Consider the following 24,183-nt stretch of genomic DNA (forward strand, 5'->3'; position numbering starts at 1 on the left):
ATCGTCAATGGAACATGCAATGTGACAGGGTCCCAACGACCACCGACATAGTTACAAAGGTCGTTATGACACGCTAGATCGTTGCTCCGTCGTTGGGTAGATTGGACTGTCTGACATCTCAATAGCGACCACATAGCAATGCGGCAACGATCCCTGTCGTGTCGTATTGCTGTCGGGATCGTTATAGCGTCGCTAGGTGTGACGGGACCTTAAGGCTTTGTTCACATTGTGCGATGGGCAGTGTTAAATGACCAGCAACACATGTCCTGATCATTGGCTGTATAACATCCTGTTTACTCAGGTCAATCGGGCTTCAGATGGGCACTGAATGATCTGTAATAAGATTACTCAGTGAGCATAGGCTGCCATTGTTCTAGGCAGCGCAAGTCCTGTTTATACAGGAAAATGAGCTGCCCAGAAGGATTATTTTTTTGTACAACCCCAAACATCATTTGCCTGATGAATGAGTGTTTTGCTCATTCATCAGCCTTCAATTTAGACTACACAATTATTGGGAAAGGAGCGTTCCTACGAGCGCTCATTCGTGATATCAGGCAGTATAAATGGGCTTTTAAGGATCTTTAACTGTGTCTGTCAAAATGTAAGGATATCTCTTGCCCTGGAGCTGCAGAATATGGGCAGCCCTGTCTATCCTGTTTTCCCTCCATACGTGATACACGGAATTATCTCTATCTCGCCGTAACTCCATGTGTTCCCACACAAGCAATATCTTTGGAGACTCGATAAGGCAAGATCAGAATTGTTTGCGCGTCCATCCACACTGCCATGGTGTCATAGAGCAGACTAATTAGTAGGGACAGCTTAGTATAAGGTGTGTGCAAAAATGCAAAGGGCTGCCATGGAGCTGCTAAATGTATTTCTGGTTCCTAGTTTGAGACGTGAACCAACCTCATCTTCCCAACCTAGTACATGTGTCTTGTTGTTTTTTTATTATTGAAGTCACAGGCATAGTTGTGGCCAATCTGAGTGGAAGCACTTTCCCATCTTTTTCCAGATCAAGTCAAGCATTTTTAGAAAAACAGATGAGGTGAATTTATTGTGCATGTTTTTTGTTTAAATCCGCATTTAATCATTAAAAAAAAACACCGATTAGATGAGATAAATAACACTTGGCATGTCTTCTTCTGCATTATTCAAACGGATCAGTCCATGTACATGGAGGCTCAATCATTGTCACCAAAGTAAAAAGATCAAATATATAAACACAGTGTGCAAATGTAGGATAAATTTCATTGGAAAATCTAAAACCCTACAGGCACATCTTCATATACACTGTGTGCAGAATTATTAGGCAAATGAGTATTTTGATCACATCATCCGTTTTATACATGTTGTCCTACTCCAAGCTGTATAGGCTTGAAAGCCAACTGCCAATTATGTAAATCAGGTGATTTGCATCTCTGTAATGAGGAGGGGTGTGGTCTAATGACATCAACACCCTATATAACAGGGGTGGGCAATTAATTTTGCCATGGGGCCGCATTAGAAATTGGGATGGGGTCAGAGGGCTGGACTAATATAATTAACTCAGTTGTACCCAATACTATATATGTATATAATATATAGTATACATATGCTATCTTTTCATAAACAAAGAGTATGTTAAACAATGCAAACATTTACAATACAATGAAAATATGGAGGACCTAATGACATCTTTATTTAATGATGAGATGATGAAGTGCAACCAGCTTGTGATTGTTCACTTTGTTAACTTTAACAGTGTTAAAGTGAACTCTACCCAGAGTCCCAGACCCTGGCCGACATAAACACCCAGTCCAGACCCAAACACCCAGTCCAGACCCAGTCTAAAGTAATTGATGCTAGCCTTACGTTGCACCACAGTGTCACTGGTCTGCTTGCAGCAGTATAGATCACACCACCCCTCCACGTTTTAGCACAGAGTTGGAGGCGTGGTGTGATGTATACTGCTGCAAGCAGACCCCACCAACGGCATCTACGCAGCGCTCTCTCAGACCACGCCCCCTCCAGCCTCGACCAGTCAGCGCCGCAGGTCTGGTGTGTGGGCGGTGCGCTGGAGGCAATGTTTCTATGCCGCTCTCAGGAGGTCGGGGGCTGCTCCGCTCACCGCCGCGTCTGCCGTGACTCCTCTGCTTTCCTCATGAATGATTCATGAGGAAAGCAGGAACCGGAGAAGTCCCGGACCCCTCCGCGGGCCGGTCACAGGCAGTGGGTGGGCCAGATGCTGCCTGGGGGCCACCCCTTGCCCAGGTGTGCTATATAAGGTGTGCTATTAGGCAACTTCCTTTCCTTTGGCAAAATGGGTCAGAAGAGAGATTTGACGGACTCTGAAAAGTCAAAAATTGTGAGATGTCTGGCAGAGGGATGCAGCAGTCTTGAAATTGCCAAACTTTTGAAGCGTGATCACCGAACAATCAAGCGTTTCATGGCAAATATCCAACAGGGTCGCAAGAAGCGTGTTGATAAAAAAAGGCGCAAAATAACTGCCCATGAATTGAGGAAAATCAAGCGTCAAGCTGCCAAGATGCCATTTGCCACCAGTTTTGCCATATTTCAGAGCTGCAACGTTACTGGAGTATCAAAAAGCTCAAGGTGTGCCATACTCAGGGACATGGCCAAGCTAAAGGTACTGTCACACTTAGCGATGCACCAGCGATCCCGACCAGCAGTATGACGCGGTCAGGATCGCTGGTGCATCGCTAAGTGGTCGCTAGTGAGCTGCCACACAGGCAGATCTCACCAGCGACATCGCAGGGGTCGCTACTTACCTGTCACACTAGGCGATCCTGACGTCCTCCCGCCCGGCTCCACGCTCGTCTCTCCACAGGAAGCGCCGCAGGAAGCTGATGACGAGAAACAGTCCTGGACGTTCTCGCGTGATCAGCGATAACCAGCGGGGGAGCCGGTCGGAGGTAAGTATCACACACAGCGATATCGCTAGCAATATCACTATAACGTCACAAGTTATAGCGATATTGCTAGCGATATCGATTAGTGTGACAGGCCCTTAAGGAAGGCTGAAAAATGACCACCTTTCAACAAGAAACATAGAAAAATCAGTCTTAAGACATTTCTGGGCCCAGTCTTGATGTTTTAAGGTTTTATGGACTGATGAAATGAGAGTGCCTCTTGATTGGCCAGATGGATGGGCCCAAGGCTGGATCAGTAAAGGGCAGAGAGCTCCACTCCGACTCAGACGCAAGCAAGGTGGAGGTGGGGTACTGGTATGGGCTGGTATCATCAAAGATAAAATTGTGGGACCATTTCGGGTTGAGGATGGAGTGAAGCTCAGCTCCCAGACCTACTGGCAGTTTCTGGAAGACACCTTCTTCAAGCAGTGGTACAGGAAGAAGTCGGTATCGTTCAAGAAAAACATGATTTTCATGCAGGACAATGCTCCATCACAAGCACCCAAATACTCCACAGCGTGGCTGGCCAGTAAAGGTCTAAAAGAAGAATAAATAATGACATGGCCCCCTTGTTCACCTGATCTGAACCCCATAGAGAACCTGTGGTCCCTCGTAAAATGTGAGATCTAAAGGGAGAGAAAACATTACACCTCTCCGAACAGTGTCTGGGAGGCTGTGGTGGCTGCTGCACGCAATGTTGATCGTAAACAGATCAAGCGACTGACAGAATCTATGGATGGAAGGCTTTTGAGTGTCATCATAAAGAAAGTGGCTATATTGGTCACTGATTTTTTTGTTTTGTTTTTGAATTTCAGAAATGTTTATTTCTAAATTTTGTGTTGCTCTATTGGTTTACCTGGTGAAAATAAACAAGCGAGATGGGTATATATTTGGTTTTTATTAGGTTGCCTAATAATTCTGCACAGTAATAGTTACCTGCACAAACAGATATCCTCCTAAGATAACCAAATCTAAAAAAAACCCACTCCAACTTCCAAAAATATTAAGCTTTGATATCTATGAGTCTTTTGGGTTGATTGAGAACATACCGTAGTTGTTATTCAATAATAAAAAGAATCCTCTCAAATACAACTTACAATAATTCTGCACGCAGTGTATACCTGTCCCAGAGTGCTGAGAGGTTTGCAAAATAATGTACTGGTTATATTTCCTCAAGTACCTAGAGATCAAAGAGTTGTTGGTCCTTTAGGTATTGACATAAGTAAAGAATCTAGCTTCGGTCTCAAGTTCATAATTAATTCCTTACAGAACACAGACATCACAGTGACTTCTAAATCTGCAGCCAGGACTGTTCCAGAAGAGTCTTCTGGGAGTTCTTAACACAGAGTCATCACTTAAGACGCCTGGCTCAAAGATCTTCTTTTCCATGTTTTGTAGGCTCGGAAATGACACAGCGAAAGCTCAGGTTATCTGATGCAGAGTCTGGGGTGTTGCCCATTCTGTATTAAAAAAAAAATTAGGAAAAAAAAGTTTTCCCATATTTGATATACACGGTTAACGGTATTGCGAAAATCCAATTTTGAAAATCCAAATTACATTGTATACATGTTAAATATCCGATCAGTGAGCCTCCAATAGGATGGTTTTATACGGGTGCTAGTGTGATTTGAGAACTGGGTGAAACTTGACCATCGTCAGCATCAAATTATACAATAAAAGTGTGGTGGGCTTTCACCAAGTCAATGGTGTATAGTAGACATGTATCTACTGCAATACATATGTCACATTAGCATATAGTGCAGGGTAAGGAAGAGAAAGGAACGTGCTCACCAATATTTTAAAACTCTCTATACAAATTAGAGAGCTGGTGGCCGAAGACACAGGAGAGAGCTGCTGTAGACCATCTCTGGTGGAGCCTTACGTCAAGAGAACATAAGGATCGACAATCCAAAATTGGACATGCCAGATCCAAAAATCTCCACCAACAATCATCTGTCCGGGGAGAGTCTGTAATGGTAGTTCCCTTTGCACCACTCCACAGGCTCTTTGCTTCCTTGGTGCAACCTACCATCGAGTTACCAGCAAATTCAGAGACAATTCGTTTCCAAGGCACCAGAGAGATGATTCTATTTCCTTATTCATCCAAAATGCATCATAAACCCAACGTTTGGCCAACAAGCGGCCTTTACAAGTATAAGCATCTGCCATTTTGTTTATGCTTGAAAAAGGCCGCTTGCTGGCCAAACGTTGCGTTTATGATGCATTTTGGATGAGTAAATGAGTAGAATCATCTCTCTGGTGCCTTAGAAAAGATTTGTCAGTGGAACCCCTTAATAGACTACTAGGCATTAGCCTAAAGTGTATGGAGGCCCTTTAGTTGCTGTTGGCACTATATACTAATATGCCATATGTATCACACGGAATACATGTCCACTACACCCAATGACTTGGTGACTGTGCTGTCAAACCTGTTCTAACTGAATGGAAGTAATAGGTTCATACCTGGTAGTCACTCGAGCTTTGTGATTGGCTGTACCATCCAACGTATCAATCCAAGAAGCCCCACGTAGAACATACATCTTCTGCCTGCTCGGCGTATTGGTCTGCCCAGGTGAGATATACTCTGTAGATGTCCATTCCCAAGTGTTTCCCAGCATGTCAAATAGCCCTAATATACATAATCAAATCATTCGTTTTATTATGCCAAGCTGAAAGTGGCTTAGACTTTTGCAGATATTACAATTGCACATTGGGAATAAAGAGCATTATGTGACCAATAGAAAAGACATGCCACACAAAGAATAGTGCAGCTGTGAGTACTGGCTCTCAGTAAGACACCGCTTGTATATGGAGTCTATTGACAATGTTCAATGGGAAAATGTATGCAAATAAGTGATGAAGCAGAGTCAATAAGACTCCATACCATACCGGCCTCCTATATTAGAGCCAGTAAGGCCCTAAAGCAGCATCATGGGCGTCTCAGACCCTGCTCTGTACTGGCTTAGATAAACTTCTAGCTAGTACTAGCAAGATGAGGTAGTACTAACAAGATGGCTTCCTTAACTCTCCCAATTTTGCATGCTAACACACTCACTGAATTAGAGAAAATCTCCCAAAAATGTTCTTAACCTCTTAAAAAGAATCTGTCACCAGGTTCTTGCCACCTAATCTGGGCGCAGTGTAATGCAGAGACGGAGACCTAATTCCTGCAATGCATCACTTGTTGGGCTGCTTGCTGTAGTTTTGATACAATCTCCGTTTTATCAGCAGGACATTAATCACTAGAGAACTAATATATCTGCTGCCATGTAGTCTTCCATATTCAATAGCTCTGAATAACCCCGCTCCCACCACAGATTGGCAGCTTTCTGCCTATGCACAGTGTGTGAAGTGAGCTCAGCCCTTGAGCCCGATCCATGACGTAAAGGGGTTAAAGAAAAAAAAACACTGTCTTGTGAAGTATGTACATGGCATATTACATGCTTCATTTTGTCATACATGTTGCTGGCACAAGTTCTCATCTGTAGAAGGCAAGTGATAACGATTTGCTTCTACGACTGGTGTCAAATTCCTGACTTCTGTTATTGCTTGTGAGGTTACTGTAAGTTGGATAATTCTGTGACATCCCTGTTATTATAGGTGTATTACAGAATCTGCAGCTGTGAACAGCTAGTAGACCATACACAGAACTCTAGAGCTGTACTGGGCGGAGAACCCTGCAGAAGAATACTGTTCCCCAACATGCCAAGTAATGCTCATGCCCCATTTCATGTAGTGTTAAATATCGTTGTGCTCTATTGGCACCAGTGATGTCACATTCCCAAAACTTAAAATAAGATTAACCTCCCACCCAATCTCAATTCTTGGCATGTAGATCTTTGAAAGCTAAATATATTGACACCTTTATAACTTTTATCTGTTGCTGCATTTCAAATTATTTGAGGTTTTAAGTGCTCTCAGCGAGCGCTACCTCGCTAGGTTGATTTCCCACCCAGCATTAGCCTCTTAAGCTGTGAGGTCAGGCATCAATCCAACAATGGGGAAACAATCTTGGGAAACAGAGGCTCGAGGAGTGCTATGTCATGCCCATAGCATTTAACACCAAATTTGCATATGCTGTGAAACGCTGATTTTTCAAGAATGCAGCAGGGGTGGGTGTTGATGGATTTAGTTTTCAAAGACCTGCATGCCCATATATGCAGTTAGAGGTTGGAAGTTCAAAGGTGATCTTACTGACAGATTTTCTTTAATACCAAATTACTAGCAGGTAACACTATAACAGTAAGATAAGGGTCATATTCTTTTCTCCTTTAGAGTGTAGACAAATGTTTAAAATATCTTTTTACATATTGCACCCCCTCTGAAGCTCTGCTGATCAGTGTGGTCCTGCTGTGCATTGTGGAGAACAGGCCAATAGACTTTCGATTCAACAGTATACCACTGTGTGCACGCTGATGCATAAGCTATGCGGATCTACCCCATCGTTTGTGTGATAGGTTGGGGAGTCGGGACCTAGATCAAAAGTGCTCAGCATGGGGCCTAGAATATCAAAACTGGTTGCACGTTATCTAAACTTTGTAAACCCCAGTGTTTGTATAATTGTACTTTCCGACCTTTGTTTCTAGGCATTGCTGGACAGACTTACCGTAAGCATTCTGTGCAGGAAATGCATCAACTGGTGACACGCCATGATAGCCGTCCTCAGCAGTGTCCAGAGTGGGGAACTTACCCTGTAGAAAACAGCACCGTGTCAGGAAAGAGCTACTTATCCGAGAAGTGTATAAGGGTGTACTTGTGTGTAAGCACCTCAAGACATGGCCTACATACCCCCTGGCACACTGGTTTAACCATGTAATGACCAGGCCAATTTTTTCAATTCTGACCACTGTCACTTTATGAGGTTATAGCTCTGGAACGATTCAAGGGATTCCACTGACTGAGTTTTTTTCATGATATATTGTACTTTGTGTTAGTGGTAAAATGTCTTCTATATAATTTTCGTTTATTTGTGAAAAAACTGGAAATTTGCCAAAAATTTGGCAATTTTCAAACTTTTAATTGTTATGCCCTTAAATCACAGAAATATGTCACAAAAAATAGTTAATACATAACATTTCCCACAAGTCTACTTTACATCAGCACAATTTCTGAAACATTTTTTTTTTGTTGTTAGGACATTATAAGTGTTAAAAGTTGACCAGCGAATTCTAATTTTTCCAGTGAATTTACAAGACCATTTTTTCAGGAACCACATCACATTTGAAGTCACTTTGAGGGGCCTATATGATAGAAGATACCCAAAAGTGACATTATTCTAAAAACGGCAACCTTTGAGGTGCTCAAAACCACATTCAAGAAGTTTATTAATTCATCATGTGCTTCGCAGGAATTTTTGTAATTTGAAAAAAAATGAGCATTTAACTTTTTTTCACAAAAAAATTTACATTAGACCAATTTTTTTTATTTTCACGAGGGTAACAGGAAAAACAAAAAAATAAATAGACACAAAATTGTTATGCAATTTCTTATGAGCATGCAGATACCCCATATGTGGGGGAAATCCAATCTTTAGGCACATGGTGGGGCTCAGAAGGGAAGGAGCAACATCTGAGTTTTTGAATGCAAAATTTGCTAGAACAATTAGAGGACGCCATGTCACATTTGGAGAGCCTCTGATGTGCCTAAATAGTGGAAACCCTCCCCCATTTTGGAAACCACACCCCTCGAGGATTTTAACAATTGTGCAAGTTCTCCCACTTAAAAAGATGAGAGGCCTGTAACTGACATCATAGGTAGAACACAACTATGAGTGTCAAAATGAGAAAACAAATCCAGAAAATCACCTTGTTTAATTTGGCAAGATTTATTTTGCAAATTATGGTGGAAAATAAGTATTTGGTCATTAACAAAAGTTCATCTCAATATTTTGTTATTTATCCTTTGTGGCAATGACAGAGGTCAAACGTTTTCTGTAAGTCTTCACAAGGTTGGCACACACTGTTGGTGGTATGTTGACCCATTCCTCCATGCAGATCTCCTCTAGAGCAGTGATGTTTTGGGCCTGTCGCTGGGCCACACGGACTTTCAAGTCCCTCCAAAGGTTTTCTATGGGGTTGAGATCTGGAGACTGGCTAGGCCACTCCAGGACCTTCATATGCTTCTTACGAAGCCACTCCGTTGCCCTAGCGTTGTGCTTGGGATCATTATCATGCTGAAAGACCCATCCATGTTTCATCTTCAATGCCCTTGCTGATGGAAGGAGGTTTTCACTCAAAATCTCACGATACATGGCCCCATACATTCTTTCATGTACACGGACCAGTCGTCCTGGTCCCTTTGCAGAGAAACAGTCCCAAAGCATGATGTTGCCACCCCCATGCTTCACAGTAGGTATGGTGTTCTTTAGATGCAACTCAGCATTCTGTCTCCTCCAAAGTTAAACACGAGTTTTGTTTCTACCAAACAGTTCTACTTGGGTTTCATCAGACCATATGACATTCTCCCAATACTCTTCTGTATAATCCAAATGCTCTCTAGCAAACTTCAGACGGGCCCAGACATGTTCTGGCTTAAGCAGGGGGACATGTCTGGCACTACAGGATCTGAGTCCCTGGCGGCGTAGTGTGTTATTGATGGTAGCCTTTGTTATGGTGGTCCCAGCTCTATGCAGGTTATTCACTAACTCACCCCATGTGGTTCTGGGATTTTTGCTCACCGTTCTTGTGATCATTTTGACCCACAGGGTGAGATCTTGCCTAGAGCCCCAGATCGAGGGATATTATAAGTGGTCTTGTATGTCTTCTATTTTCTTATTATTGCTCCCACAGTTGATTTCATCACACCAAGCTGCTTGCCTATTGCAGATTCAGTCTTCCCAGCCTGGTGCAGGGCTACAATTTTGTTTGCCATTACTACAGGTAATGAGTGGAGAACAGAGGAGCCTCTTAAAGAAGAAGTTAGAGGTCTGTGAGAGCCAGAAATCTTGCATGTTTTTAGGTGACCAAATACTTATTTTCCACCATAATTTGAAAAATAAATCATGCCAAATCAGACAAGGTGATTTTCTGGATTTGCTTTCTCAATTTTGACTCTCAAAGTTGTGGTCTGCCTATGATGTCAATTACAGGCCTCTCTCATTTATTTTAAGTGGGAGAACTTGCACAATTGGTGGCTGACTGAATACTTTTTTTCCCCACTGTATGACACAGAATTTTATAATATTAGGTCGCCATATTGAATAAGTCATCATTAGTGTTGAGGGCAAGTGCTCGCTACTCAAGTTTGCATCGGGTGCTCGGGTATGCACCAAATATCGCGGGTCTCGAGCGACATGCTCGAGTCCATGTCCCACGTTTCATGGCTGTTAGACACCCCAAAAAAGTGGGGATCCACAATGCTCCGTGCATACCCGAGTACCCAATGCAAACGCGAGTAGCAAGCACTTGCACTCATCACTAGCCGTCATACAGTCATTTTTTTATTAAGTTAAAAAAAAAAATTCTAACTCCAACTCTAAAACACCCTTAGCCCCAACCCCAACACAGTCCCAACCGCAAAGAATGGAAAAATTTTTTTTAGCATTTTTATCTAACTAAGTGGGTGACAAAGAAGAATTTGATTTACTATTTTTTTATTTTGATCACTGTGATAGGATCTATCACAGTGATCAAAAGGAACCAATAGGAAAAATGTCCTATTGTTGCAGGGTACTAGTAATATAGAGATAAATAGGGAAATCCTAATACTCTTGTCCAGAGCATAGGCAGTAGCCGAGCTGAGACTCCTTTCCTTGTACCGTAATAAGGAGAAGTGCTAAGCACATCAGAGTATAGCTGTATATCAGGCCAAGTCGAAAAACATCCAAGGATATGAACCTAGATCCAAGGGAAAAGACACAAATTCCCTTCAAGACTGAGCAGAGCATGAGGCCAGAGGCACGAGGCCAGAGCCCCATGGCACAAGAGGAAACAGGATAAACCTTACCACTAGTTAAACCTTGTAAAAGCTTACAGGGATTTTCCCCCAAAGTTAATTTTAATCAACATTTTAATAAGTAGATCTTTGAATAATAGTAAGTTCCCCAATTGCATGGGTTAAATAAAATGTTCATGTGCTTTCCCCTTTTCACATGTAAAGCGCAATGGAATAAATGGCGATATATAAATGCATAATAATAATAATGTGCTGAGATAATCTTATAAATGTGCCCCTGCTGTGTACTGTGTAATGGCCGTGTCTGACCGTACAGGGACATGGTCTCAACACACCACAGCACCAGGGCAGGGGAGGAGGCAAAAGAGAGTGCACAGACATTAACATAATATGCCCCAGGACAGATGAGAAAAGCTAGACTGATTCTAGTCTTAGCGAGACTATAGTAGAAACATCTAAGAGTTACCCTACCTCATAGCCTGGGAAGCCACCTAGCTTTAGCTTAGTGTCTGCAGGCCTAGCATCAGCGCAGAATTAAAGGCATGAGGTTTGTAGCAGTCCAGAGGCCAAGACTGACAGAGGCAACACATGGCTCTTACCTGTGCTGCCCCCAAACAGTCCTGTAGCTTCAACTCTTTCATTTCTCCTCATAACTTCTGCTTCAATTTGCACTCCAGGAACAGAGGAAGCTGGCAACACCAACAGCCCTCTATCGGAGGAAATCAGCATCGCAACCAGAAATACTGCATTATGCCAGATGATTCACTGACTGGCTGACGGCTGAGGGACCTCTAACCAGTCTACTCTGAGAAGTGTCGACCCCAGACCTCTTGACAGGGGGAAGGGAAGGCCGGGACTCCCCAATCCCACATATGTTCAAACACTGATTCATTTGTAGAAAGAGGATAAGCTTCTTTTATCTTCACTCTAGGATCACCTCTCATACAACTACCCTCTGCAGGGCAGGAAAACACAGGAGGGTGCTGGAGGGAGGTAAAGATCAAGGAAGACAACCTCATCCTGGGAACACTAAGACACAAAGTCAAATCAAAAGCATCCTTTCCCAAGGCCATGTTCACATTCATGTTCATTTTCACTGGATGGAAAAGTGCGGCATTTCACATGGAGACGGAAAGTCCAGTCATCCAATTGCACAATCATGCATTTTTTCCTCACATGTGCTGGCTAAAATATCAGTCAACCAAAGATAATGTGGACCTGTCATTGTGTAACCCTATACATTAAGAAAAATGGTAGTGTTCATGGTAGGTATGCCAGTAGTATTACTGCCTGAGTTCAGGATTGTAGGGGCAGACAAATCTTTCACCTGGGCTTTAATATAGAAGGCTTGGTAAAACACAAAATTTTACATATCTATATATATAGCGCCACACACCGGGCTGCAGAAGTAGGCCGATTGTTTAAATAATAGTTGACTTATAATCATGTTATCAAATGTGCATGGTTTTCTTGAAACTAGCTAATTTTTAAAAAATCCACAAAAGAAAAAGCTCATCTGGGTAAGGTCTAGTGACTGTTGCAGTCATTCTACCAGGCCTCGTCTACCTATCCACTTATACTGTTAAAAAAATAATATGATTAGATACTAAATACCTACATATGCACCACCCTATATCATTATATACAGCCTGGCACAAATTAATAGACCACTGCACAGTTTTATAAAAATCAGCATCTCTACATGTCTGACAGCCATTCCATTCCAGTGTCATTTGAATTCCAACCAGAGGACACCTCATTCTACTTAATGCGCTTCTAAATAGGTGATCACCTGAACCAAATCTTATTTAACGAAGGAAAGTTTAAAAAAACCCTGCTGTGGTGTTCACAATCCTCTTGCAATAGGACAAGCCGGATGGCAAAACAAGTGCTAGTAATATCCCAAAAGTAATAGGAATGAAAAAATAACATAACCATGCCAAAGGAGTTGAAAAGAAAAGTCTTGAGTGAGGAAAAGAAGGGCTCAATTCTGTCTTTACTAGCAGAGGGATACAGTGTGCGTCCTGTTGCCTCCATCCTTAAAATTTCTAAGACGGCAAGTCCATTACAACAAGGTCAAGCAGCAGACGTTGGGGACAACAAAGCTACAGACCGGCAGAGGGCGAAAACGACTCTCCACTGACCGGGATGACCGTTATCTTATTCGAATGTCACTCAGTAACAGCAGGATGACATCAAGTGACCTACAAAAGGAATGGCAAATGACAGCTGGGGTGAAGTGCACGGCAAGAACAGTTCGTAACAGGCTCCTAGAGGCAGGGCTCATGTCATGTTAATCTAGAAAAAAGCCTTTCATCAATGAGAAGCAAAGGAGAGCCAGGTTGAAGTTTGCCAAAGACCATAAGGATTGGACCATAAAGGACTGGAGCAAGGTAATCTTTTCTGATGAGCCTAATTTTCAGCTTTGCCCGACATCTGGTCATCTAATGGTTAGACGGAGACCTGGAGAGGCGTACAAGCCACAGTGTCTTGCACCCACTGTGAAATTTGGTGGAGGATTGGTGATGATGAATACATCATAACACACTGCGGGGTGGGATCTGGGGCCTCCACAAGGCGCAGGCGCAATAGCCTGATGTCGGTTCTCGGGCAGCGCGCACTGCGCATGCCCGAGAACACTTGTTACAGCGCAGGCGCCGGGATTCAATCAAGAGGAGGCAGCGACACACGGGGCATCATGATGGACAGATCGTGGGTGGCGCCGAGGACTCGGACAGGCATGATTGACGGATGATAGGCGGCTGATAGAGGGGGACACAACATAACTGTGGGACAAATTACAGGTATGAGGAGCTAATTATAAAAGTCAATATTTTGGCATTACTGGGGGCCAGAAAAAGAAGAGCCACCTTCACAGAATGCAGCCTTAGTGCTGCTGAAGGTGGCCCTTTAACTGAAAAACGCCCTGGGGGGGTGACAGGTTCCCTTTAAGGACACAGAGAACACACTCTCTCAGCAAGGGAGGAAGTAAATTTACATGCTGTTATGTTCACCATCACATCTACAGTGTCTAGTAAAGAGTCATGGAGGTACAGCCACTCTACCTCAACTTCATGTAATTCTTATTTAACCAATGAAACTTGGAAGATGGAATTTGATAGAAGACTGTGAAAGCAACACATTACCTGCCAAAGATTGCTCCTATTTTTCTCAAACTTGTTCCCCCACGGATAGGTGTTCCCTGTGAGCACAGCATGATGACATTACACTTTCCATTTTCATTATGTGACGGTATGTGAAGTTATATCCCTGCAGTTTAATTTTAGAAAAACATGGCTTTGCCATGCACATGATGCAAAATCAATTAAAGCCAAATTAACTGAACCAAGCCTAAGCTAATGCCACATACCTTTAAGTCCACCTCTTGCAGCAAATTCCCATTCTTCCTCTGTTGGTAGCCTTTTCCCGAGCCACTTACAATAGGCCTGTGCATCGTTCCAGCTGACCTGCAACACAGGGAAATCCAGCTTCTCCTTGATTCCGGACCCTGGCCCAGTGGGCTAAAAAGAGAGGAAGAGGAAGGATTCAGTTCATATATGTCATGATCCAGTTTGGATCTGACAGTTTAAATTCACAAAGTGAACTTTTTTGCCTTTGGCTTGGTGCCAAAGTGGGTTGATTGCCCCCGGTGGCCATTAGAATTATTGCACTTGATGTTATTTGTTCTAAGTTGCCCCGGTGGTGGTTAGTGGTATCACACTTTAGTTTTAAAGTGCACGTTAATTATAAAGCAGGTGTGACGCTCTATAAAGGAGTGTTAGATGTGTGCAATCATTGTTGGTGATATTGTGTGTTCATTTGGGAAGTAAGAACATGAGTCCTGCGCAGCCCAGCCAGAGGGGACGAGTGGCAGCTATGTGGTCTGCAAGAAGGGCTGGCATGGCGTGGTGGAGTCACAGTTTATGGTGTCAGCAGGAAGTGCTTGCATGGCTTGGTGGAGTGGCGACTATGGAGAGAGTTGCACTCAGCATGCGGGACTTGGTTGCTGAGAGCTGGACTCAAGCATGCTTGACTTTTTGGGCAGGAGCTGAACTCATCTTTAGGACTCTGTTACTGGACTTCTGCAATTGGTGGTGGACTCTGCTCCAAGGCTGCACTATGGTGAAGGATCCAGTTATGGTGATGAATCCGGGTGGAGGAGAAGATGCACACAGGTGGTGGGCTCTGTTGCTAGGAGCGTACGCAACAGAGCAAAGCTAAGTGGTGTTTCCCCTGTATTGTCATCTTTCCTCAAGTGTGTTTAGTGCAGTGGTGGGATTAGTTTCCGCACCGTCCAATTCCTAGTGAGGGTTTAGGTCAGGGCGAGTCAGGGTTTGAGGTACGCGTGAGTCGCCCGGTGCGGAACCGGCATAGGGAACGTTAGGAGTGCAGGGACACTGGCTCAGGGGAGTTCAGGTTCTCCACTTCCCTATTCCCTATCGCAGGGCCCACCATTGTTAATGTTACCCAGGTTCCCCTTTATTATTTAAATTCGCCTTACTGGAGGCGGGGTTTCCAGACTATTATATATACGTGTATTATTGAAATTCGCCAGTTGGAGGCGGCGTATCCAGCTGCACGTCTTATTATTTAAATTCGCCCCACTGGAGGCGGTGTATCCAGGGTCATAACAATATATATGACTGCCAATAACACGAGGCTTAAAACTAAGGACACATAAAAAGTGATGTCTGATGGCAATTTATACATAATAACATGATTTGTGTGACTGTCTCCACGTGGAAATGTATAGATATAAAGCTTGTGGCTATTTAAGATGGAAAATAAGATTATCATTGGGTGTCAGGATGGATGCACACAATGATCTGCCGCATTATGGACATATACAATAGACAATATATTGCACGTCCTTACCTGACGCCAAAAGGCTCTTTCTACAGGAAGCCACCAAGGTGCGGACTGAAATACACACATTGCAACAATATAACTGTTAGATCCTTATAGATGACATTTTAAAAAAACAGAGGATATTTTTATTTAAGGGAATCTGTCGGTCAGTTTTTACATAGCGAAGTATTGGTATGGCTGTATAGTTGCTTGTCCCCTTACAAAACTAATGCCTTCTTATGTAGAGATATGACCTGACAGTCATGAGAAGTCTAGCATAGCATCCAAATGCAAATCAGGCCGGAAGTGCACAGGGGGTGTGTCAATGCAATTGGACCCCTCCTTAAAAGTACACTGACACGCCCCCAATGCACCTCCAATCTGATCTGCATGTGCAAAATTTCTCTAGCCTAGCACATTGTATCCCTAAAATAGAAGTATATTTATTAAGGGACAAGCGCTCTTACAGCCATCCCACCACTTTCATATGTAAAAATGGGCCAAAAGGTTGTCTAAAAAGAAGTCCCATTGTGGTAATAAAATGACTATGGCCAGAAGATGCCAAAAACAATGTGGTATGATTTTTTTTCCAGCTGGTAATACAATAATTGACTATGGTGGCCAAATGCAACCTGCCATGGTGACATTACTTGGAGCATAGGTATGTTTTCATTGGGCAAATTTGAACCCTTTTCATTGATAAATGCTAGTGATCAGATCACTTGCGTTATCTAGGCCCCCGGTGCACACAATTGGGCATTTGCTGAAGAATAAGCTTTTCAATCCAGAGGAAAAAAATTATGCGCATGTGAATGGGATATTTTATACTCCAATCAGACGCTGAGGAAAATAACTATGAGAACTACTGTGCATAGTTAAAACTACTTTGTGTTGTGGCAGATTCTATATTGAAAAGCTGTGAATTAGTGCCACAGTATGGGTAATCTGCACCGGGGTCACCTGCCCAATCTGCAGCACATTTATGTATATGTAACGATGACTGATGATTTCACTAATGGATATATTCCTATATAAAAACAATCTTTTGGTGATCTCTGCACCAGAATGCCACTGTGTACCCGGTGATCCTCCGCTGAAGTACACTGGCACCTACCTCCAACTTCTGGGAAACTTTTTTTTTCAGCTCATCTGTTACAAAATCCTCAAATACAAAACTCCAACCAAACGTCTCAGCTTCTGTTTTGTACTTTGTTGCTCTTACAAATTCCCTGAAATTGAAATATCAAAATAAACATGAGATTTGGCCTTCAACGTTTAAAAAAATGAAGTCAAGAAATGGTCACTGTTGTGAATTCACTTTCTGACCTGCCTCTGGTTACTAGTGAAGGTAGTGGAGCTGGTTGTATTGACAGAGGGGTTGCAAGTTCTCTTTCCGGGCTCCCTCTGGTGGTTACAGGAGGCAATGGAGCTGATCTAATGAACAAATGACTGCCACCTGATAATGAGGAGGACGATTGGACATTTGGAGTTTCTGACTGGATTTAAGACAGCCGACTCCCTCTATCCCTGCTGGTGAGTGATTTTTTTTCCTGCCTCCTGAGGTCTTAGTTTCCAGCTCAGTCCCTGCATGCTCAAGCTAAGTGTTCTTTTGCTATTGTTCACATTTGATTTGGTTCTGTCTATTTCAGTTTTGTGTGGTCAGCCAGCCCCGGCTGGGGCTGTGCTGAATTTCCATCCGTATGTTACTGTTTGTACCAGTTTTCTTTTGGTCCCTTATTAGATTGGCCTCTCTTTGCTCTGCTTTCAGAATATACCAGAGTGCTGATATAGTGGGAGAAGTCTAGTGACTTCAGTATTTTTTTCTATCAGACGTGTTGGGCATTTTTTGCAGGGTTTTTTGCGTGATTGCAGACAGTGTCTTTCCTTTCCTGTCTAGTTAGTTTGGGCCCCATCGTTTGCTCAGCCTATTTTCCTACCTGCGTTTGTGTTTTTATCTTGTCTTACCGACAATATATGTTTGGGGGCTATCTATTCCTTTGGGGTCTGCTCTGGGGCAGTTTAGATTTCCCCTTTCTTGCTTTAGGCTTATTTAGTTTTCCGGCTGTGTTGAGGCGTCTAGAATCATCGTAGGTACGCTCCACGGCTACTGCTAGTTGTGTGGATAGGATCATGGGTCTGCAATCCGCTTAGTTACCAACCTCTCTGGTTTTCTGTGGCTTAGCTTGGTCTTGCTTTCCTCCTCGGTGACCCAATCATAACAGGTCACCCTTCATGGTCACCTTTCATGATCACCCTTCATGATTACCTTTCATGGTCACCTTTCATGATCACCCTTCATGAATCCTTTCATGGTCACCCTTCATTTTCACCTTTCATGATCACCCTTCATGGTCACCTTTCACTGGGTTTGTTACTCCTCAACGACACAAATCTGCTTAGCCCTACAGCAGCCTTGAAGTTGAACTGATGCATATTACCAGAGTCCACTAGTGTTTAATGTTACCTGAAATTCTGGTTGGTGACAGGGTACTTGTCAATTGCAAATTGCTTTACAGTCACTTGTTTGGTTGGACGTTCTCCATCTTTCCCATCAGGAGCATTTGTTCCCATAGTGAACTTTCCGCCATTGACTTGCACCATTAGATCCTTTTGTTCATGACCTGTAATCATAATAGGAATATATTTGGCAATGATACATAAAGCTTAGTTGTAGGGATAATAATACAACATCCCCCTTGCCTTTCAGACTCACTGGTGACTGTCAAGTGCTTGCAACAGAACCAGCCTGATCTCTCATTTTGCATGCAGGCTAAAAGCATCCATAGCAGAGGCAGTCAATACCTTACTACATTGGCAGAGTTGCGGAGCACAGTGATTGGCTGCAGCGGTGATGTGAGATGTGTGTAACAGCAATTCCCCCCAAAAAAATTGTGTAAAATTAAAAAAAAAATTGAATAAAAAAATGCGTGTATCCTCTCTTACAGCAACGACATTTTGTTGTAGACATGGGACCAATGCAGTCAATCACCAGCTGAAGTGTCTTCATCCATGTTTAAACGTCATTGTGTTATTTTTACTATAAGTTTCTGGAAATGTGCACACAGAGGCCCCCGATTCATCAAAACCAACATATTTCTCACTAGTGTTGATGAAGGGATGTGGTGGAATAAGACACTCATGATTCATGAAGAGGGGCTCAGCTCTTTGTGAATCAGGAGTGTCTGACAAGTGGCATGTACCACGACACAAATCTAAAGTTTCTGACCACAACTCATCATGAAATTAGAGCAGTGTTTCCCAAAATTCAGTCCTCATGGCCCCCACACATCATGCTTTTGGGATTTCCTTAGTTTTGGAGAAAAAAACAAAGGATAAGCACAATGGCTCTTACTAAGTAAACAATTCTAGAAAACCTCTTATAAAAGTCTTCACTAAATTATGTTAAAATACTAGGAAAAAAATGGCTAACTGAAAAGATGGTAACACATTGCAAGCATTCGAGACTACGCAGGTCTCTTCATCAGGCTAGACTAAAACAAAATCTGAATAATCACATATTTATGCACATCACAGCACAGAAAAAATGCAATAGATAAGACAAGTGACGTGAAGCTGAACTATCATTATGGGAGAAGGAGAAACATAAATATTGGAGCAGTTCATAGATAAGGAGTCTGGATGTTTATTGTCCTCTGATTGCGGTCTCCTAATGTGTTGTGATGCCCCCACAAGATCTCAGGAGCAAATTCCTTAACTTGACACACTCAGTGCAGGAATGAATGTGTCTCATGGATTTATGTCTTTATACATCAATTAAGGAATTTGGTCCTAAGATTTTTATTTTTATCTGTGACATCAGTTTTTTTTCCATGGACAGCACTTGGACTTGGACTGAAAATACGGGCGTGTGAACATAGCCTTTGTTCTACTGCAGTCTAAAGCTTTTGGAAAATAATTTTTAGTGGCTGGAGCCTTTAGTTGGCTTCTTACAAAATCCTAGTTTGGGTTTGACACGGGGATAATGAAATAGAAACTCTGGTAACCCTGTTAGGGACAGGCACTGTCATCTACAATGGGAACCTCTGTGCTGAGCTGCCGACACTAAATATAAGGAACATCCTGCAGTCATGATCCCAAAGAGCCTAAACAGTGGACTGGATTTAAATTTTTTCAGCCACAAGACTCTGTTCGCACTTCTGCATTCACTATTGATAGATTTGCAGAATAGAATTACAGGACACACATATCCTACATACACACAGTGTTATATACATTCACACATATCCCTACATACACACAGTGTGATATACATAGACACACATATCCCTACATACACACAGTGTGATATACATAGACACACATATCCTACATACACACAGTGTGATATACATAGACACACATATCCTACATACACACAGTGTGATATACATAGACACACATATCCTACATTCACACAGTGTGATATACATACATATCCTACATACAAACAGTATGAAATACATACTCACACATATCCTACATACACAATGTGACTATAATAAAATATACTGTATATATACAGCTCTGGCAAAAATTAAGGACGACTGCACAGTTTTATAAAAATCAGCTTCTCTACATGTCTGACAGCCATTCCATTCCAGTGTCAGTTGAATTCCAACCAGAGTACACCTCATTCTACTAAATGTGCTTCTTATCAGGTGATCACCTGAACCAAATCTTATTTAACGAAGGAAAGTATAAAAAACCCTGCTGTGGTGTTCACAATCCTCTTACAATAGGACAATCTGGATGGCAAAACAAGAGCTAGTAATATCCCAAAAGTAATAGGAATGAAAAAATAAATTTTAGCCGTGCCAAAGGAGTTGAAAAGAAAAGTTGTGAGTGAGGAAAAGAATGGCTCAATTCTGGCTTTACTAGCAGAGGGATACAGTGAGCGTCATGTTGCCTCCATCCTTAAAATTTCTAAGATGGCAGTCCATTACAACAAGGTCAAGCAGCAGACATTGGGGACAACAAAGCTACAGACCGGCAGAAGGTGAAAACGACTCTCCACTGACCGGGATGACAGTCATCTTATTCGAATGTCACTCAGTAACCGCAGGATGACATCAAGTGACCTACAAAAGGAATGGCAAATGGCAGCTGGAGTGAAGTGCACGGCAAGAACAGTTCGTAACAGGCTCCTAGAGGCAGGGCTCAAGTCATGTTAATCTAGAAAAAAGCCTTTCATCAATGAGAAGCAAAGGAGAGCCAGGCTGAAGTTTGCCAAAGACCATAAGGATTGGACCATAGAGGACTGAAGTAAAATAATCTTCTCTGATAAGTCTAATTTTCAGCTTTGCAAAAGACCTGGTCATCTAATGGTTAGACGGAGATTGGAGAGGCGTACAAGCCACAGTGTCTTGCACCCACTGTGAAATTTGGTGGAGGATCGGTGATGATCTGGGGATGCTTCTGCAAGGCTGGAATTGGGCAGGTTATTCTTTGCAAAGGACGTATGAATCAAGCCGCATACAAGGTTATCCTGGAAAAACAGTTGATTCCTTCTGCTCAGGCAATGTTTCCCAAATCTGAGGACTGGTTTTTCCTGCAGGACAATGCACCATGCCACACAGCTAGGTCAATCAATGTGTGGATGAAGGGCCACCACATCAAAACCCTGTCATGGGCAGCCCATTCTCCACCATTGAAAACCTCTGGAATGTAATCAAGAGGATGATGGATAGTCACAAGCCATCAAACAAAGAAGAACTGCTTAAATTTTTGTACCAGGAGTGGCATAAGGTCACCCAAAACCAGTGTGAAAGACTGGTGGAAAGCATGCCAAGACGCATGAAAGCTGTGATTAAAAATTTCTGAACTCTTCCTGAGTTGAAACAGTAGTATTGTTGCTCCTAAATGATTATGAACTTGTTTTCTTAGCATTATTTGAGGTCTGCAAGCACTGCATTTTTTGTTATTTTAACCATTTCTCACTTTCTGAAAATAAATACAAAATTTAGTGCTTGGAAATTCAAAGACATGTTGTCAGTAGTTGTCAGTAAAAGAGCAATTTACATTTTACTCAAAAATCTAATATATAAAGCTCAATGTGTGTGTGTATGTTTGTATGTATGTGTATATGTCCGGGATTGGCATCTGCACTGTCGCAGCTACAGCCACAAAATTTTGCACAGTCACACGTCTGGACCCTGAGAGCGTCATAGGCTATGTTGTGAGGCGTAATTTTAACCCTGTGCGTTCCAATTCACCAAACAATTTTGCTCCTATCTACATAATGGGGAAAAAGTGAAAGGAAAAGTGTTGGAGGCAAATTGACAGCTGCCAGATGTGAACAAGGGAGACTTAAAGAATGAGAGCGTTGGCGCCAAAGAGTATATACTGTACAGTTGCTAAGTTGGGGCCCTGACATGGGATACTCACCACACACGGGGATATGAACACACACACAAAATGCGCCACACACTACCACGTGCTTCAACACATATACTACCCTCAGCACACATTTCACCACACATACACCAACCTCGCCACATAAAAGTCGCCACTCAAAACTCTCCACGCTGTCCCAGAGCTGTTTAAAAGATGAAAAATGAGCTGTGATTGGTTGCTATCAGTAACAGTTTTCTTTGTAAACAGTTGTGGTAACTGAGGCCTATTATTCTTATCATTTCTATGGTGTTATCGTCCTTCTGTAAAGCTGGAAATAACACAATTTATTACCGTGCCAACACAGACCACCCTCTGACACAGACTGCAGGGGGAGCCCAGGATCACACAGGATAGGATTAGATACACAGCTCAGCAGTCAGTATCACACAGGATAGGATTAGATACACAGCTCAGCAGTCAGTATCACACAGGAGAGGATTAGACACACAGCTCAGCAGTCAGTATTACACAGGATAGGATTAGATACACAGCTCAGCAGTCAGTATCACACAGGATAGGAGTAGATACACAGCTCAGCAGACAGAATCACACAGGAAAGGTTTAGATACACAGCTCAGCACACAGTATCACACAGAATAGTATTAGATACACGGTTCAGCAGACAGTATCACACAGAATAGGATTAGATACACGGATCAGCAGTCAGTATCACACAGGATAGGATTAGATACACGGCTGAGCAGTCAGTAACACACAGGATAGGATTAGGTACACGGCTCACCAGAAAGTATCACACAGGAGAGGATTAGGTACACAGCTCAGCAGACATTATCACACAGGATAGGATTAGATACACAGCTCAACAGACAGTATCACACAGGATAGGAATAGATACACAGCTCAGCACACAGTATCACACAGAATAGTAGTAGATACACAGCTCAGCAGACAGTATCACACAGAATAGGATTAGATACACTGCTGAGCAGTCAGTAACACACGATAGGATAGGATTAGATACACAGCTCAGCAGAAAGTATCACACAGGAGAGGATTAGGTACACAGCTCAGCAGACATTATAACACAGGATAGGATTAGATACACAGCTCAGCAGTCAGTATCACACAGGATAGGGTTAGATACACAGGTCAGAAACAGGATGTGCCAAAGGAGAGGACATTTTCATTCCAAGAATACCAATCATTCCATCTGATTTGTTTTTTGATTTTAAATGCCTCCAGTTTCCAGTTCAACTGCTATTTGCAATATCCATTAACAAGGCTCAGGGACAGTCCTTGAAAGTAGTAGGGATCGATTTGCAATCGACATGCTTTTCTCATGGTCAACTTTACGTGATGTGTTCAAGAGTTGGAACTGCCAAAAATCTGTTCATCTTTGCACCGAAAGGAAAAACCAAACAAGCTGTTTATCAAAAGGCTCTTGAATGAGTTGAAAATAAAATACTATCAATACTTGGGTAATCGTTTAGTTAATTTGTGTTGCATATCTGTAGTGTTGAATATATGATGTGAAATGTTTTTATGTGCAATATATAATCATTATAATTTGTTATAACTAACCACAGTTGGTTACTATGCCCAGGCAACGCCGGGCTCTTCAGCTAGTATACCTATAAAGAGAAAAATCAGACATAATGAAAATTTTGCAGTGGTTTTAAAGGGACCAAATGTAATTGGACAGATTAAATAATTGTAAATAAAATGTTCATTTCTAGTACTTGGTTGAAAACCCTTTGTTGGCAATGACTGCCTGAAGTCTTGAACTCATGGACATCACCAGAAGCTGTGTTTCCTCCTTTTTGATGCTCTGCCAGGCCTTCACTGCGGTGGTTTTCACTTGCTGTTTGTTTGTGGGCCTTTCTGTCTGAAGTTTAGTCTTTAACAAGTGAAATGCATGCTCAATTGGGTTGAGATCAGGTGACTGACTTGGCTTTTCAAGAATATTCCACTTCTTTGCTTTAATAAACTCCTGGGTTGCTTTGGCTTTCTGTTTTGAGTCATTGTCCATCTGTAGTATGAAACGACGACCAATCAGTTTGGCTGCATTTTGCTGGATCTGAGCACACAGTGTGGCTCTGAATACCTCAGAATTCATTCGGCTGCTTCTGTCCTGTGTCACATCATCAATAAACACTAGTGACCCAGTGCCACTGGC

At 42.5% G+C, this 24,183-nt stretch overlaps 1 protein-coding gene across 1 annotated transcript in view; it reads right to left on the reverse strand.

The window, feature by feature from the left end:
• Nucleotides 1-440: 440 nt before the first annotated feature.
• The window catches only part of SUMF2 (sulfatase modifying factor 2), a 29,895-nt gene continuing 6,152 nt past the window's right edge, over nt 441-24,183 (reverse strand). Inside the window, exons 2-9 of the mRNA XM_073558945.1 lie at nt 18,118-18,274; nt 16,768-16,882; nt 15,681-15,725; nt 14,176-14,326; nt 13,952-14,007; nt 7,519-7,603; nt 5,376-5,541; nt 441-4,372 (exon numbers count right to left, since the gene is read on the reverse strand). Coding sequence (XP_073415046.1) covers nt 4,282-4,372; nt 5,376-5,541; nt 7,519-7,603; nt 13,952-14,007; nt 14,176-14,326; nt 15,681-15,725; nt 16,768-16,882; nt 18,118-18,274 — 866 coding nt within the window. The 3' untranslated portion in view covers nt 441-4,281. The remainder of the gene's footprint in view (nt 4,373-5,375; nt 5,542-7,518; nt 7,604-13,951; nt 14,008-14,175; nt 14,327-15,680; nt 15,726-16,767; nt 16,883-18,117; nt 18,275-24,183) is intronic.

Source organism: Dendrobates tinctorius, unplaced genomic scaffold (assembly GCF_039654945.1).
Source record: "Dendrobates tinctorius isolate UK_male_01 unplaced genomic scaffold, ASM3965494v1 ptg000263l, whole genome shotgun sequence".
NCBI classification, from domain to species: Eukaryota; Metazoa; Chordata; class Amphibia; order Anura; family Dendrobatidae; genus Dendrobates; species Dendrobates tinctorius.